Source organism: Gymnoscopelus microlampas (genome assembly GCF_963454915.1).
Source record: "Gymnoscopelus microlampas genome assembly, chromosome: 9".
In the NCBI taxonomy this organism is placed as follows: Eukaryota; Metazoa; Chordata; class Actinopteri; order Myctophiformes; family Myctophidae; genus Gymnoscopelus; species Gymnoscopelus microlampas.
The window spans coordinates 36,885,567-36,903,019 of record NC_139946.1 but is presented as its reverse complement, the minus strand read 5'-3'; the positions used below and the strand labels follow the sequence as shown (position 1 = coordinate 36,903,019).

Sequence of the window (17,453 nt, the reverse complement as noted above, 5' to 3'; positions counted from 1 at the left end):
AAAAGCATCCTCTTTCCGGTTTTGTCGCGATCCGGTTTTGCGGTGCCGCTTTGTTTTGGTTCCCCAATCCCTATTTAAATGGAATAGAATTTCCCCGTGGGATAATATGGATAATACAGACGCTAAATAGTCTCTGGAAAGTACACTCACATTTATATTTAAAAAATAAGCTAAACTGCGCCGTATCAAGGATTTTGGGGACGGACCTATTTTGGGGTGAGACGTCTTTCCGGTTTGTCGCGATCCGGTCGCTTTTCTTTTTTTTTCCGACCGGATCATATACCCGAAAAGGAACGATGCCCAGGCTACACACACACACACACACACACACACACACACACACACACACACACACACACACACACACACACACACACACACACACACACACACACACACACACACACACACACACACACACACACACACACACACACACACACACACACACACACACACACACACACACACACACACACACACACACACACACACAGCGTCGGGTCAAGTTCAAAATGACTGACCTTGTTATGAATCAATTGACATTTACAATATGTGACCTTGTTACCATTACTCATATTGTGTAATTTTTACTTTTTATGAAGCAATTGCAGTGCAGTGTTGACATATGTAACATTTCCCTACAGCTTAGTTATCCATCTTTTCTGCTTTGCTCAAAGCCTGCTGCATTTTAACTGCTGCTGACTAGAGCCAGCCTGACATATCGGTGTGGCCGATATATCGGCCATTATTTGACGATTAGCCCCTTTCAACCAGATCTACAAGCTCAATAGTTAAATCTTCTCGAATAGAAGCTTTAATCAAATCAAAGTTTTTCAAATTGATTGTTAGATTTTGCGCTTTTTCTTTTACAAAATATCGGTCAAAACATCAGTAATCTGTGATCTGGAGGACTCTCCGAGATCTGATTCGGATCAAAAAATCTGGCATTGGTCAGGCTCTGCTGCTGACATGCTGTACTTCAATGTCAGTAGGTCTAACATCAATTCTTTGAGGGATTACCTGGCTGGGAGTAAGGGAAATTAATGACTCAGACCTTTGGAAAAAGGCTGGTATCATGAATCTCTGTTGCTAAAAATATTCAAAAAATCCTGTTACTGTATCCCAGCACTGCACTACCCCTGGATCCTGTCTCGTCCCCTCCACTCATATGGACCGCAGCTGATACTGTTCCTTGCTCATGGAGAAAAATGACGAGGGGACCGTCTGTTGTGGCGCTATACATCTGCTTTTACCAAACACGGATCAGGGTCTGCACTCATGAAGTGTCCTAGAATAGTTGATCGGTGACCAATTGGCTCTTAAAATGCCCTGAAATGTACTTTGTCATGTGATCTGAGTAAACCTGGATTAGTGTTCCTTTTCCTGACAGCTTCTGTTTCCTCGGCCACTACGATTATGGGTAATCTCTGATGTCAGAGATATGGCGTATGACCGTACACTGGGTTAACATATTGCATCACCAGAGAACATTGATTAATTTGAACCAGTTAAGTTCTATCGATTATTACTTAGCCCAGGTTTCTGTTATAATCTCACAGTTTGAAGCTTACCATTGTCTGTTCTCTGTCCTTTAGGAGTGGATATTCTCTATCGGCTGGGGCTCACAGCCCAGAACAGCAGAGACGTTCCCTACAAGAGGCCCAGCTCCCCCTCCCCCTCTTCTTCCTCCACTTCCACCAACCCTCCCACACCCCTGAGCCCCGATCCCTCTCAAGACGGAGTTCTGCTCGACCCAAACTCCCTCTATGAGGCCCCTGCAGGCGGCTTGTTCCCGCCAGAGATCGGTGAGGAGTTTTCTGTGGTGGTGAGCCTCAGCTCCTGGCGAGCGAACAATGCTTTTCTCTTCAGCGTCAAGGACGGCAGGGACCGGCTACGCTTTGGCATCCAGCTCTTGCCGCGCAGAGTGGCGGTGTACACTGCTGAGAAGGCCTCAGTCTACTTCACCTACGAATGGCAGGACGGACGCCAGCACTCGTTTGCCGTTGCCGTTCGTCCGCGCTCCGTGTCCTTCTATGCGGATTGCGGGGCGGTGCACCGGCGCGAGCAGACACTCGTCAGGCCTCAGGTGTTGGGGGATTCTGGGGGCATGTTCACCCTTGGGAGGATGAACTCCAAAGCAGCCCCTTTCCTGGGTCGTGTCTGCCAGTTGGACATCTACCCATCTGCCCAGGCTGCCACTCGCTACTGCGACTACCTTAAAAAACAGTGTCGGCTGGCCGACACTTTTCGATCGCACTTGCCGAGGTCAGGTTTAGATATGGTGGCTAATGACCGCCCCGCACCCACTACGGATCGTCCCCGTACACTGGCTGAAGACTCCCACACCCATCAGACCCTCGCAACGACTAGAGCAATCCTCCACCCGTCCACTGGCAGTCCCCTTGTACAGTATTCAACTCTGAACCCATCAGTACAACCTCATCTGGGGGGCCGGAGGCAGAGCCACATCTCCCTTCTGGAGACCATTGCTCATTCCACTACCATCGCTTCCCTCCACCCCAACAATCCCACCTCAGCCAGTCTGAGCCATCTGGCCACTCTGGGCGTCTCATATAGGACTCCCGTCACCGCCATACCATCAGGGGGCACTAGGAAGCCCGAGGGCGCTGTCACTCAGTCTGAGAACAACACAGAGGAGGAGAGCGGTCCAAGGAGGTCACCGGCCACCGATGCCACCCCTGGTTTGATCACCACAGTCAGGCAGAGTCGTCTGAAAGAGGGCCTTAGGAATTCCTCTCGTACCAGCTCCACGGATTCAAACCCCCAGACCCAGGACACTGACTTGCTCTTGGAAACCCAGCTGATATCAAATGGCACTACTCTCTACCGGGAGAACCAGGTGGACACCTCAGAAGAGCGTGGCACTGATGGGAGCTATGACGATACGGACACAGGAGGCTACGATTACGGATATGAGGAGCAAGATTACTTCTATGATTACGAAGGCGGCTTCCATGGCTCCAAAGGAGAACCAGGTCTTCCGGTAAGTGCTTGAATATGAATAAGGTATATTGCTTGTCTGGGACGCTACAAGTCAGTGCAGACCTACAGCATGCATGATCAAGGGAAAAATGACAATGCAAAGCAATCATGGTTAATTTACGGTCATTATGCTGTGAGTGGCTTGGCTTGCTCCCATAGTCACTCACAGGATAGCTATATGAAAGAAAAGATTTTGGCAGGACGGTGGATTGATTTAGAGGTAAGGTGATGGCATGTCCAAGTGCTTTTCTTTTTTTCATGTATCAACCGGTGCTTAAGATAATAACACATGTCATTCCCGTGGTGAAATATTGCCACCTTCTTTCTCTCTTGTGTGAGGGAGCTGATCATCTATTGGTTGCTAGATACAGTACAGTCAGCCTCTGTTGAGAAAGGTATTAAAGGGATATTTCACTTTCAAAAAAACTTTGGGTCATTTTATAGTCTACTCAGGCTTTTGTGAGCCCCCCAGACCGTTTTTAAGTTGCTTGATTCATTATTTAGATATTTGATATTCATTTTATCAGACACGCCCCCTTCCTATACAAACCCATTATAACTTCAAACTCCATTTTTAACATGTTAGATTCATCAAAAACACCCGTCCTTTTTTCTGGTGACTCTCCCTGCCCTCCTAATACGCGAGGGGGCCGTGTTTTTTCGATATTTTTTTTCATTTCTTTTTAATATATTTTTTTGAAAATTTAAAAAAGTAAATACAATAAAAACATTAAATAAAATAAATGAAAAAGGTAATCGAAAAAACACGGCCCCCTCGCGTATTAGGAGGGCAGGGAGAGTCACCAGAAAAAAGGACGGGTGTTTTTGATGAATCTAACATGTTAAAAATGGAGTTTGAAGTTATAATGGGTTTGTATAGGAAGGGGGCGTGTCTGATAAAATGAATGTTAAATATCTAAATAATGAATCACACAACATAAAAACGGTCTGGGGTGCTCACAAAAGCCTGAGTAAACTATAAAATGACTGAAAGTTTTTTTGAAAGTGAAATATCCCTTTAACTATCTGTCCAACTTCATGACGTCAGCTACTGTAGCTGTTATGTTAGCTTGGCCTCTACCGTGTGAATCTATCCCATGAAACCATGGAGGAAACAACCTGCCACTCTCTTAATGAGATCGTGGTCTTGGTTGCGTATGTTTCCATGAAAAAGTGTCAGGTCCTTCTGTCTTTCCTGATCAAAGCCTCAGGATGTGCGTGATGTTAGATCAGTGAACTGATATGCCAGAGTTTCCATGGCATTACCTCAGCTATAAAGCACCTGTGACTTTATGGTTGTTACGCACCTTAGCTAAGACAGTTGTTGCAGCTCGTCCTTACTTCCCAGAGTCTGAGTTTAGCACAGGGGTCTTCAACAGGGGGTCCGGGACCCCTAGGCGGTCTTCTGAGTTACAGGGGGGCCGGCAAATGTTTGTGTGGTAGGATCCTTTTTTTACATTTTACATTAATCACGTGAACCCTAGCATCCCTATTCTGACGAGAACTTTAGCCAAAAATAGCTGATCTACAAGCTCACAACGCCTCCCGCTGCGAGGCGTTGTGAACTTGTAGATCTGCTATGTTTGGCGAGGTTTGGTGTAGAGGGAAAAAAGACCGGACCAAGTATTGACGGTTTAAATGGTTTAATGTCTGAAAATACACTTTAACATGAATCCACTGATGAAGCTATCTATGAAATCTATGAAAAAGTTGAATCTGCAACACCATTTTTGTACAATGTGTAATGGGGGTCCCTGCTTCATCTATCTCAGCTAAGGGGTCCTTGGCTTGAAAAACGTTGAAGACCCCTGGTTTAGCATACTACTACACAGTAAAATTCTGAGTGTTAGTTTCTCACAGAGTGTAAAAATTGCCCCACAAGAGTCAGTTATCAGAATTCTGCTGTGTGCAGCATGCTTAGAACTATACAGTCTAGGTTCTCTCTATAGGCCTGGAATCAAAATGGGTTAAACACGTGAACATTTTCTTGTGGGTCCCCACATGAAAGGATTTTAAACAAATGTTGCACTGTGTTTGTTCTTTTTTGCTGTTGTCCTATTGTTTTTTCCTTCTATGTACTGGCTCAGTCTGCTACTGACTGCTTTGATGCAGGGATGTTTTGAATACAGGTTCAGATGAAGGTCAGTGGATTAGTGTGTTGTTTAGAACTTCAAAACTAGATGATCCTCTTCACTAAAGGAACAAAAAAAGATTAGTTTTGTAAACACATAACTACACAAACAGTGTGGTATGAATGGGCTAACAGTTTTACATGATGAAAGATGTCTAAACTTGGCTTTTGTAACTGGAATGTTATACAATTATTGGCATTTATTTTTTCCCACCATCGCAAATTTATCATAGAAGTCATGTAGATCGCATTTTTACTGCTTGCGGCACTATTGCTTGACTGTTGCTCCATATGCGGAAATGGAGAATACGATTCAGATGTGTTTTCTGCAGTGAGGCAAAAAAAAAAGTCTTGCAAGCCATCAATTGAGACTTACTTTCTAATAATACTTTTCTTCTGTTACATAACACTAAAAAAAGAAAAACTATACCAAGTATAAGAGTGATTTGCTACCCATGACGACAATGTATCAAAATGTGAATCTATTATCCAGAATCCAGTAGCCTAAAGCAATTCCACGTTACTGCATGTGTTGAGCAACATGCTTATCTGACCATTGAGCAACATGGTGAGAGGCGCAACCCATTTATTACTATGAACTTCTGAATCGTGAGCAGTACTAGTCTTGACTTGATATCTGATTATAAGGATGGCTTGGAGTTCACCTGGACTCTGTGCTTCAAAGGATGGAAGGGATGGAAGTGTAGACATAAGTCACTCATCACCTTCCTAATGCATTTCCCCTCTCGGAAATCTCACTTCCACCGTCTGTTATTAGGTCTGCCTATGCAGACAGCTCACTTGCTGACGATATGATAGGATACAATGCAGGGGCTATTTTGCGCCAAAAATAGCTGATCTACAAATTCACAACGTATAAATCAGGCTGTACGAAGATGATTCATGCTGTCACTTTTCCAGAACGTGGGTCCTCAATTCTATGCGTTGAATTGAATTGAGACTCTACCTTGGTGGTACCAGAGCAAGCGTGAACTTTATTTAACTTTAACTTTTTATTTTCATGAGCATCATGATCTCTTTAGGCCCTGTTGTTGTGGTGAATGTCGTGCTGTGCAGTGCTCACAGTTTCCATTGGGTCTGTGTGTGGGAGTGTAACAGAGGAACAAACAGCTGGTTCTTTCTAGTTGCTCTCTGTCTTTTTCTCTGTCTCTCATGTCTGACATTTAGAAGAGGTCCAGAATGCATCCTAATTTGCATGACCCTAAATACAGTCTGTATAGAGCATTGATTGGAAGTACACAGTTACACAGATGACTTGAGTAATGTTGATTGATTATGCTAATGTCGATTTCTGCTCAAAGTAGTCTCATACAGTAGGTGGTCTGATATTGCTGACATTCAATTTAACATTATGACGGAAGTTCACAGAACCAATGTGACTTAATGAGCTGCTCTGTGACTTTTTTGGCTTGGAGTAGTCACCCTTATTTAATCATCGCATCCAACTTTGAAAGTGAGTTGACAGTTTGGTCCAAATCCAATTCAAATTCAATGACATTAATTTTTCTGTAATTTATATGCTAAGGCGGCTGACTCAGCCATAGGATGCTGTGTCCAAATAATCAATAACCATAGAAAATGTCTTCAGAGTATGATTGGATATAATTAAATAAAGCATATTATACCAATGAGGGGATTCTACCGCAAGCTGATGTATTACCAAATTGAAGCTATGTGATATACAAATGGAACAATGGGCTTAATGCTTTATAAGACTTTGAGTAGGTTGCATCAACAAGGATTAAGTCCTAAACCAGTTTAAATCAAAGTTGAACTGTTGCACAACATTATAAGCATGGATCAAATCTACCCTAAATTTAATTTAAGCCTGGATGTCATTGAGATTTATATTTCAACAGGGATTTCAACAACTCACATGGGCATGCCCCCTTTTGTACCCATATATGGAGCTGACTGATTTGTTTGCGCCTTACAACACTTTTTTTTTCGTCTTTTGTTTTTTAGATTTATTTTGGGCCTTTTTTATTTTCGGCTAAGAGATTTGGTGTGGAGTCAAGGAAAAAAGGAGCAGGTAGAGATCCCTGACCCTGGGGGACTCCAGGCCACTATGTGGTGAAAGTCCTAATCTAAGATTTGTTAGTCAGAGTTAAAACTAAATTGAGCAACAGAGTTTACCACATGAACCGTTAACCGTAGCATCCCTATTCTTGGCATGTCAAAATAGGTGCACATTCAGAGAAAATAGTTCTACGAGCTCACAATGCATCGCTACACGGCACGTAAGCTTGTAGATCGCTATTTTTGCCAAAGAGATTTGGTGTAGAGGCACAAAAGGAAGGGGCCAAGTAAAGAAGTTAGAAGTAAAGAAGTGTAGGGTTTAAATTGTTAAGATTAAATAAAAACTTGGATCAACAAATCTTAGATTAGGCTGTTACTGTATAAACTCTGCTTAATTTAGGCTAATACTTATTGGTGCCACCCACCCTGTGACTTCCTCCTCTCTTTTGGCCACTTGCTGAATTGTAGACGATTTCATCTTCCTCTGTTCTCTTGGGTTTCTCTTGTTTTCCCAGAGAGGCTAGGCTATAAATTCAATAGTTGACAACGGTGTACACAAATGGTGTGGTAGTTGAGGGGGAATTCCTTTTTGGATGACTAATCATTTTTTCATGACAGACAACTGGATTAGATTGCATGGCCGAGAGACTATGTTTTGCACCCTGTCTGTCTGTCCGTCCGTCCGTCCGTCCGTGTGTCAGTCTGTGTGTGTGTCTGTCCGTATGTCTGTGAGCAGCTAATCTCCGGCACCGTTGGCCCGGTCACTGTGAAACTGTGCACACACACTCCCCTTTTTCAGATTGGCCTGTTATTGTGCCACCAGGAGGCCGATTTGTGCAAAACACATTTTTGGATATTACTCCTACAGATTTTGTCCAAACATCACACAAATCGGTACACAGTATCTCTATAGTCATGTGATCAACACAGATCTGTCCGATTTCCCATTTTCCATCCTGATTGCCTAAGATTGGCTGAACGCAGTATCCGATTGCCGAGAAAGGCCTAAGAAGAAATGGCACCCTTTTCACATTGGCCAATTATAGCGCCACCAGGAGGCCACAATAACCTACCTGACCTGGCGGAGACCTGTGCTGCGAGGAGCACCTTTTCTAGTTGCAACATCTTACTCAATGTCAGATAAACCAATATCGTTGGTAGCCTAGAGCTAAGGCTTTTGAATAGAAGGTTGCTAGTTTGGATCCCTAACATTAGTTGTCTCCGCCAGGCCGAAAGGCATGGCGAGAGAGTATGTTTTACCCTCCGTCCGTCCTTCCGTCCGCGTGTCCGTGTGTCCGTGTGTGTGTCCTGTCTGTGTGTTACCAGCTAATCTCCGGCACCGTTGGTCCGTTCGCTCCGAAACTGTGCACACACACTCCCTGGATGCCAATTCAGAACCTCTGCCCCAATTTTTTCACATGGGCCTGTTATAGCGCCACCAGGAGGCCGATTTGTGCAAAACACATTTTTTTACATTACTCCTACAGATTTTATCCAAATGTCATGCAAATCGGTACACAGTATCTCTATAGTCATGAGATCAACACGGATCTGTCCGATTTCCCATATTCCATCCTGATTGCCTATGGTTGGCTTCCAAAGTTTGCAGGATTGGTCCGTTTTGAACAAAATGCCTCAAACTATGCATGCAGCTTGCGATTTCCGTGAAATTTCACACACACATTCCCACTAGGCCGAGGAAGAAATGCAACCCTTTTCACATTGGCCTGTTATAGCGCCACCAGCAGGTCTAATTTAGCAAAACACATTTTTGGAACAGAATGCCTCAAATCATGAATGCAGTGTCTGATTGCCGTGAAAGACCTAAGAATAAATGGCACCCTTTTCACATTGGCCTATTATAGCGCCACCAGGAGGCCAGAATAACGTACCTGACCTGGCGGAGACCTGTGCTCCGAGGAGCACTTTTTCTAGTTTACTATCTTCAGCTCTTCAGTCACTACCATTACAGAATCTGCTGTAATACCACTGCTCAAGAGTTGTACTGGACAGCTGTGTAACCGCATCAAACATGATCCATGATCCAGTGTCCTTGGATAAAGTAATGGTTAAAAAATGCTACCAAAATAGCCTTTCAGATGCAGATGGGGAGTGCATTCCTGAAATATATGTATATTTTCATATTCATGTTTGTTTATTCATAACCACAGAATAGGTCTGTCTGTCATTCCCGTTATCACTGATTGATATAATTCAGTGCACTCAGCCAACCTTCCTGTAAGAATATATAGAGATCTCCTACATGGTTGTTTTATTTGGAGCAGTGTGTTGTAATGCCCTCTCAAGGGTATACACAATACCCACTAATGACTCTGAAAGACTGCCATTTTCCAATCATAACTCGAGACGGAGTACTGGCCAAACAGTAAACAAAAACCTTTCTGCACTGCTAATCAAAATTGACAAGTCTGACTCTGAGGAGCCATCAGATACAAAACTAGCTGGCAGTGAGTTTGCATTCGTCGTCTGGCTGTTCAAGGAGCAGAACAACCAAGGGCTCCTTTCTGCCTTTGATAGTTTCTTCATGTTGCAATAGTTATACTCTCAGGGCATTTTCAGCCTAGGATTTAAATGAGAAATTGACTTGTTATAGAATGTCCAGCTTATAAGGATATGTGATTTATTAAGCTATCACAGTGTATTGCCTTCACACTGGCTTTAACCACTTGAACCCTAGCGTCCCTATTGTGGGCATGTCATAATAGTGAATCGGCAAACATTCTGGGAAAATAATAGATCTACAAGTTTACAGCTTGTGAAGAGAGTTGGAAAGGAGTGGGCCCAGGGTAGACCCCAGTCAGTGCAGAGTTTGAATGGTTGAAGCTCAAATATGCAAATGTAATATTTTCTCTTGCTCCTGTTGCTGTGTCTGAGCCAAAACAGTGTTTTAAAGCTGCGGTCGGATTTATATCCTCCTTTGTGTATCATATACATGTTTGCCCCTCCTGTGTACGATACCTTATGTTGTAATAGAATTTAAAAGTCATTGAAAGATATTTTATCTATATTAAAATTGGCTTAAGGGAGGACCGGCCGGGTGGGCGGACCTCCATATATGGGCATATCAGCATGCTCATACAGTATATGCGAATATACGGATGACATCAGGGATCTCCATATATGGCCATAAAAGGGACAAGGACTGACAGATACAGAGATCTCCATATATGGTTGGACATATAGGTGTGAGGGCCGTGTAGAGGCCCGAACTCTAGATATGAGGGCTGCGTGGCAGCCCGAACCTTTAGTTAATTATAAGGGCAATTTATCAAACAATCTACTAACAGGTTTGAATGGAGAGCTGTTTCTGCTGAAAAGTCCTAAACTGTGGAGTCATATTTAGGTTTGATTTATTAAACAACACTGGACTCAGTATGTCAGCATTTCAGTGTCATATGTTAGTAAGGGTAATATAGATAAATGAGGCCCGTCATTGGTTTCCAGCCTGGAATGCAGAAGTGCTGTCCACATGTGTGATTTTTTATTTATTTCTCCTGCCTTTCCTTTAACATCCTGCATCCAACCAGATATGAAGTGTAATCATTCCATGTGTTTCCTGCTTGTGAGTATTTTTTCCATGACAAACCTTTATGTTAATCCCAGGGTTGACCAAAGGCTTGTGGCGTCTGGCTCATCCAGAGAATGTAACTTGACCCTCCTGGCGCAGAGCTTCCCTAATAGTGCTTTTAGTTGAAAACACTTGGCTTCTTTCTTTGAACTTAATAGCTCTTCCATAAATATAGCACATACTCATCATCACAGAGGCCTGGACAGTGAACTACATGTTATTGCTTGCCATTAACATACCCCCCCTTCCTCTCCCCCTCTCACTGTTTCTCTCTTTTCTCTACTCTTCCTGCTCTCTTTCTGTCTCCCACCTTTGTCTCTGTCTTGATCTGCTTCTCTCCCTTGCTTTCCCTCTATCTCTCCCTGATCTAGGGTCCTCCGGGTGCTCCAGGGTTACCTGGCCCTTCAGGAAAGAGAGGTCCTCGGGTGAGTAAACTGTGCCTAAAATTGATAGCATGCCATGCAATGGAGATCATGCATATTACCTTTAGTAGGGGTCATGATGGAGCTAAATCAATGCATGTAAAGCCTGAGTTAAACATAGTTATGCGCCCAAGAATAGGCAATCTACAAGCTTGCAACGTGTCGCAGCAGCAGTGCAATGCGTTGTGAGCTTGTAGATCTGCTTAAGTTGGTGATTGACACTGGCACACAACTAAGTATAAATCAGGCTTAACTGTGGGCTGCAAGCGATAAAAGGTGAAAAAAGTGGGAAAATACTGGTTGTTCGTCTTTCACACTTGAAGTAAGTCCTAGCGTAGCTGAACAAGTTTCTCTGGCATAGTAATACGTTATAAGTATGAACATGAAAGAGTACACATGTACAGACTGATGCCAAATAAGTGGAGCTCAGACAACACATACTGTAGAAAGGCACTGATCATAACTGGCACTGATCATAATGAAACAGGAAAGAAATGATAAAACATATCCTACCAGGTGCTCTGTGTGTGTGTGTGTGTGTGTGCGTGCGTGTGTGTGTGTGTGTGTGTGTGTGTGTGTGTGTGTGTGTGTGTGTGTGTGTGTGTGTGTGTGTGTGTGTGTGTGTGTGTGTGTGTGTGTGTGTGTGTGTGTGTGTGTGATTGTTTTCATAGACCTGATTACTTGTTTTTCGGATTGCTTGTTTCTCTCGCCAAACCTGCGTCGCTAAACGCTATAATGTTTTTTATATAAGTGGTGGCAACATTTTTTGACACCACACGGGTCTTCCCAACAATAGCGAAGATTGAAGTCAATGTGAACATGGCCAAATAATAACTTAATAGCCAAACTAGGTCTAATGAAGCACGATAGCATTTAGGCTAACCCTCCTGTCTGAGGCTGCAGTAAAACTTGCACTGTCTGCAACAACTGTTCTGTTGCAGTGTGAATGAGGGGAGCGGAGCACGGTTACTGCGGGGGGGCGGGCCGTCTCCCCATTCGTGTCGCCATTGGCTTAAAGGAGTGAAGGACAGCCAGGACAGCCAATGACACTTAGGTGTCACTTAGGTGTCGGACTATGTCCCAGCCTGTCTGTAGACCAGGCGCTCTTCGAGCACCTGGTAAAAAAGAAAGGACTGAAATGGAAGATCTGAATGGTCGTCTATCTTCCAGGTCCCGGTGGGATATGGGAGGACGATGCTGTGTTGTCTTTTTTAGATAAGTCAGGGTGTCATAATGACCTTTGAAGCAGCTGCTCCAGAGGCCAGTTCGGGACAGGGGAGTACTGTAAGCTCAAGAGCTGAGTCACAAGGAAGAGGTTAAGGTCAGGTTTATTGGCCTTGAAGGCTCGTAGAAACTTACTCGCACAACTTACTCGCGCTCATCAGCGGCACTAAAACATTCTGTGAAGGTTCGTCCAACGTACTCTCACCTCATCTTATGGCAACCAGCACACACCGGCCATATGTGGCTTGCCTGCTTACTGCTTTGTCGGTGTGCTCCAGCTGGGACCAACGGGGGGAAAGGTGATGACAGACATGTTAGTGGTTTACATGATTGGAATCAGGGACAAGGCTTTTGTTTGTAATGGTGCATAAGAATGAGATGAGTCTGTGGAGAGGATGCCTGCAGTGTTGTTTACTTCCTGGAGGCCTTGGAGCGTCGAGGTGGACTGAGCAAACACTTCCAGATGCAAGCGGCAGGCAGCAGCACTCGGTGTGTCTCCATTGTGATCTTAAGACTACATGATAAACTGCCATGACTGTCAGGATGCGACGGTGTGATCCCTGCCACACACCTCGGGGCATCTTTAAAACAAGGTGTTTGCTAAGCTATATACAGTAAATGTTGGAGGGAAAGGCCATTATACATAACTGAAGTTATCAATGATTGCGTTCTTAAGTGAGTTTGCTTGCTACCTATGATTTGGGTACATCTGCCCTTGTATGCACGTGCACCGCTTGATGTCAACATCAGCTGCAGGGTGTAATTCAGAACTAGGCCTTCCTTTTATTTACTGTCTACCTGTACCTTCACTTTTCATTCTGCTGCAACTTATCATGTGCAGCAGAGATGTCATACATACAATGCAATGTATGCAGGCCGACAGGAAGGCAGGCTGACAGACAGACAGAGAGACAGACACACACACACACCAACCCTATCGCCAGAGGAAACGTTGTCATTGAACGTTTCTCCAGAAACGTTCAAATTTCTGGACCACAAAGACGTAAAATGTTTAGGTACGTTGCATTTCAACATTTAGGTTTATAGTTAGGTTTAGGGGTTAGGTTTAGGGTTAGGGTTAAGGTTAAGTTTAAGGTTAAGGTTAAGGTTAAGGTTAGGTTTAGGGTTAGGTTTAGGGTTTGTTAGTGTGCAACGTTAAATCGACAATTGACTCTACATGGTTCTCAACTGCGGAACACGTTCACATGCAACGTTTTTCTGCAAAATGTACCGTGACAACGTTTTCCCTGGCGACCAGGCTGCACACACACACACACACACACGTTTCCACGTTCGCTCGCACACACACAGACCCCCACACACGCAACTCCAGCAGTAAAAGCCCCTAGTAAAAAGCAGGGAGAGCATATGGATGCTGCAGAATGTACAGTAACCCCATTTAGGGTGAGTCATAAAGTGGAGACAGAAGGAGGCCCAGGATTATTATGTGGTGGGAAGTAAAGGGCAGTGTGTGGTACTGTGGTTATGTCTCTGTCTGCTGGCTCAGCATCCTGTCTGCACTGATTAGCATTATCAAAAACTCTGGTCCTCTCTTGGACCGGAGTTGGACGTGAACTCCGGTAATCAGTTGAGGAAGTCTAGGATGTACTGTAGGTCTGGGAAATTAACCAGAAATATATCAAAACAAAAATATATCAAGACATTTAGAACCAATAACTGATTTAATCTTGCTCATGTAGGTTAATCGAGGGGGATATTATACTTCGTTGTACATTGGTGGTGTACAAAAAAAAGTGAAAATAGCCCATCTACAAGCTGAAAACATTGTCGCCTGCAGATTTTCTATTTTCACCTTTTTTATTTCATTCATTAACCCTAATCGAAAGTTTGAAATAATCATGACATTGGGATATCAGTCTATACAGTGTTGTAGTCGTAGTTTTAGTGTCAGAAGCATTTCAAGGTTCTAATAACAGGTTACCTTAAATATTAGCCAGTGAGGTTGTACTTAGAGTAAGAGGGTGTATTATGTCAGAGGTGGTTACAGTCATTTTCAAGTTTATCCACATGCTTTTGAATTTTCATAATTCTTCCCATGGGAATGATTGTTGTTTCATAATGTGAATGGCTTGTTAAACAGCTGATTACACACATCATTTGTTCTGAGTTTTGTACAGTACCACTGCTTATTTCCATGAAACATTATCAAGTCTTCTGTGACAGCCATTCGGCCATTAAAGGATGGTGATTTTAACGGGAATTCTCTTTCTACACAAATTTTGCAGCAACATGTTTTGTTTTTTTGTTTGTTTTTGGGGGAGGCGGGAGGGGGGTGGATTCTGATAACTGGCATCAACAAATTGAAATGAGACAGTAGTTTAACCTCATGGCGTTCAGTGTGGGGTGGCTGTTTTCAGAGAAAGCGCTGCCGCCCAGCCAGTGAACAGCAGGGCTGCAGATGTGAAGGAATGTGGTTTTTCGGTATGCAGTATGCATGTGTGTGTAAATGCATTTGCGTGTGCTGTGTGTGTGTGTGTGTGTGTGTGTGTGTGTGTGTGTGTGTGTGTGTGTGTGTGTGTGTGTGTGTGTGTGTGTGTGCGTGTGCGTGCGTGTGCGTGCGTGTGTGTGCGCATGTGCACGCACGTGTATAGTGTATGCATGTGTTGCATTTGCATACCGTTGCCGTTGTAATACAATTCAGCAGACACTCTTATCCAGAGTGACTTACAAAGTGCGAGGCAACATTCCCTCAGTCATTCTATATAAGCACACGTGCACACGTTCACCTTATCGCTCTGTAAGTTCAGCTGCACGTTTTAGCTCCGTCTGACTCACCGTAAAATACTGGGCTGTCATTGTGATGTACTGTTAGTTAAGCCCTCTTCTTTCCCTCTGTGTTTCTCTCTCTCTCTCCCACCCTATCTGCATTGGCATCTGTTCCAGGGTCCCACTGGTCCACATGGAAATCCAGGATTGCCTGGTCCACCTGGCCCCAAGGTGAGTTGTCCTTCTCTTATGTTAATGTGGTACAGACAGGTTCCCGGGAGCCCCCAGACAAACTACTGGTTAGTATCTGGGGGAGACGAGGGCCAGATGAGTGCCCTCAGGGCCCAGATACAGCTCTGCTGTGACGATGGTCAATGTCATGTTCTGACTTAACCCATTAAGAGTGTCATTTTAGATTTTAACCACTTTAACCATTATCTTTACTTTTGCTATTAAAACATAGCCATAGAGCTTGTATATCTGCTATTTTTGAATAGCCAAAGTATAAAATAATGGTTAAAGTGGTTACACAGATGCGTTCCCGGTTTTAATGGGTTAACTCATTAAGACCTGAGGCTGATTCTACAAAATACCTTCTAAATCAGTATAGTGGTTCTCAAACTTTCAAGATTTTTCAAAAATAGCAGATGTACAAGCTCGCAGTGCGGCATGAAGTGACGCGCTGTGAGCTTGTATGTCTGCTATTTTTAGCGGTGCCAACCGCTCTAAGCTTGACTTTGTCCGTATGTCCGTCCGTCCGTATCAGCACGGGATGATGAGCACGGGATTTTACACAGCTATAACTCCAGATTGCAGCATGCCACCAAGTCCAAATATGGTATGTGGACTTAGACCACCAATAGGGACGAGCATGACTTGCTGCAGTTAGCAAAGAGGGGTCCAGGGACCCCCCGCGTATGTTATGTCCGTCCGCCCGTTTAGGGCACGGGATTTTAAACAGCTATAACTCCAGTTTGAAGCCTGCCACCAAGTCCAAATTTGGTATGTGGACTTACACCACCAATAGGGACGAGCATGAATCGCTGAAGTTATCAAAGCGGGGTCCAGGGACCCCCCGCGTATGCTATGTCAGTCCGCCCGTTTAGGGCACAGGATTTTAAACAGCTATAACTCCAGTTTGAAGCCTGCCACCAAGTCCAAATTTGGTATGTGGACTTACACCACCAATAGGGACGAGCATGAATTGCTGAAGTTATCAAAGCGGGGTCCAGGGACCCCCCGCGTATGCTATGTCCGTCCGCCCGTTTAGGGCATGGGATTTTAAACAGCTATAACTCCAGTTTGAAGCCTGCCACCAAGTCCAAATTTGGTATGTGGACTTACACCACCAATAGCGAGGCGCATGACTTGCTGACGTTATCAAAGAGGGGTCCAGGGACCCCCAGCGTATGCTATGTCCGTCCGCCCGTTTAGGGCACGGGATTTTAAACAGCTATAACTCCAGTTTGAAGCCTGCCACCAAGTCCAAATTTGGTATGTGGACTTACACCACCAATAGCGAGGCGCATGACTTGCTGACGTTATCAAAGAGGGGTCCAGGGACCCCCCGCGCCCGTATGAGCACGGGATGAGCACGGGATTTTAAACAGCTATAACTCCAGTTTGCAGCATGCCACCAAGTCCACATTTGGTATGTGGACTTAGACCACCAATAGGGACCAGCATGAATTGCTGAAGCCCCGCCCCCTCTGTCTTCCCATTGGCTGGCCTTCAAACAGCCATAACTCAAGTTCGCAGCATGCTACGGAGTACAAATTTTGTACATGGACTAAAACCAGCAATAGGGACGAACTGTAATTACTTAAGCCCCGCCCCCTCTGTCTGCCCATTGGCTGGGCTTTAAACAGCCATCATTCCAGTTTGCAGCATGCTACCAAGTACAAATTTGGTAAGTCGACTCAGACCACCAATAGGGACGAACTGAAATGAGTTAAGCCCCGCCCCAAAGGCACCGCTTCCTTCACACAGGGTGTGATTTTTTTGAATAGCCAACGCAAAAAATCTAAAATGACACAGATGCTTTCCCGGTTTTAACAGGTTAACACTCTTTCACTCTCAGAAGAAAAGGATTTAGTATGTACTGAGTTGAATGTTTTTTCTGCTGATTCAGCAACAAAGTGAAACAGTTGCTTGTTTTCCTCCTTAAAGATGCAGTGCCATGATTTTGGTACTTCTGTTTTTGTTTAAGGAGACAACATTACTTCTCTAGACAAAGCCAATGTGGTTAAAATGTGCGAGGATGGCGAGGAGATGCAAGTATAGGCAGTGATGAAGTCAAAGCCAGTATTTTTAA

At 44.2% G+C, this 17,453-nt stretch overlaps 1 protein-coding gene across 1 annotated transcript in view; it reads left to right on the top strand.

Moving 5' to 3' along the window:
- The window catches only part of col24a1 (collagen type XXIV alpha 1 chain), a 147,252-nt gene that overhangs the window by 23,852 nt on the left and 105,947 nt on the right, over positions 1–17,453 (top strand). Inside the window, exons 3-5 of the mRNA XM_084067805.1 lie at positions 1,599–3,007; positions 11,138–11,191; positions 15,317–15,370. Of these exons, the coding sequence (XP_083923931.1) occupies positions 1,599–3,007; positions 11,138–11,191; positions 15,317–15,370 (1,517 nt within the window). The remainder of the gene's footprint in view (positions 1–1,598; positions 3,008–11,137; positions 11,192–15,316; positions 15,371–17,453) is intronic.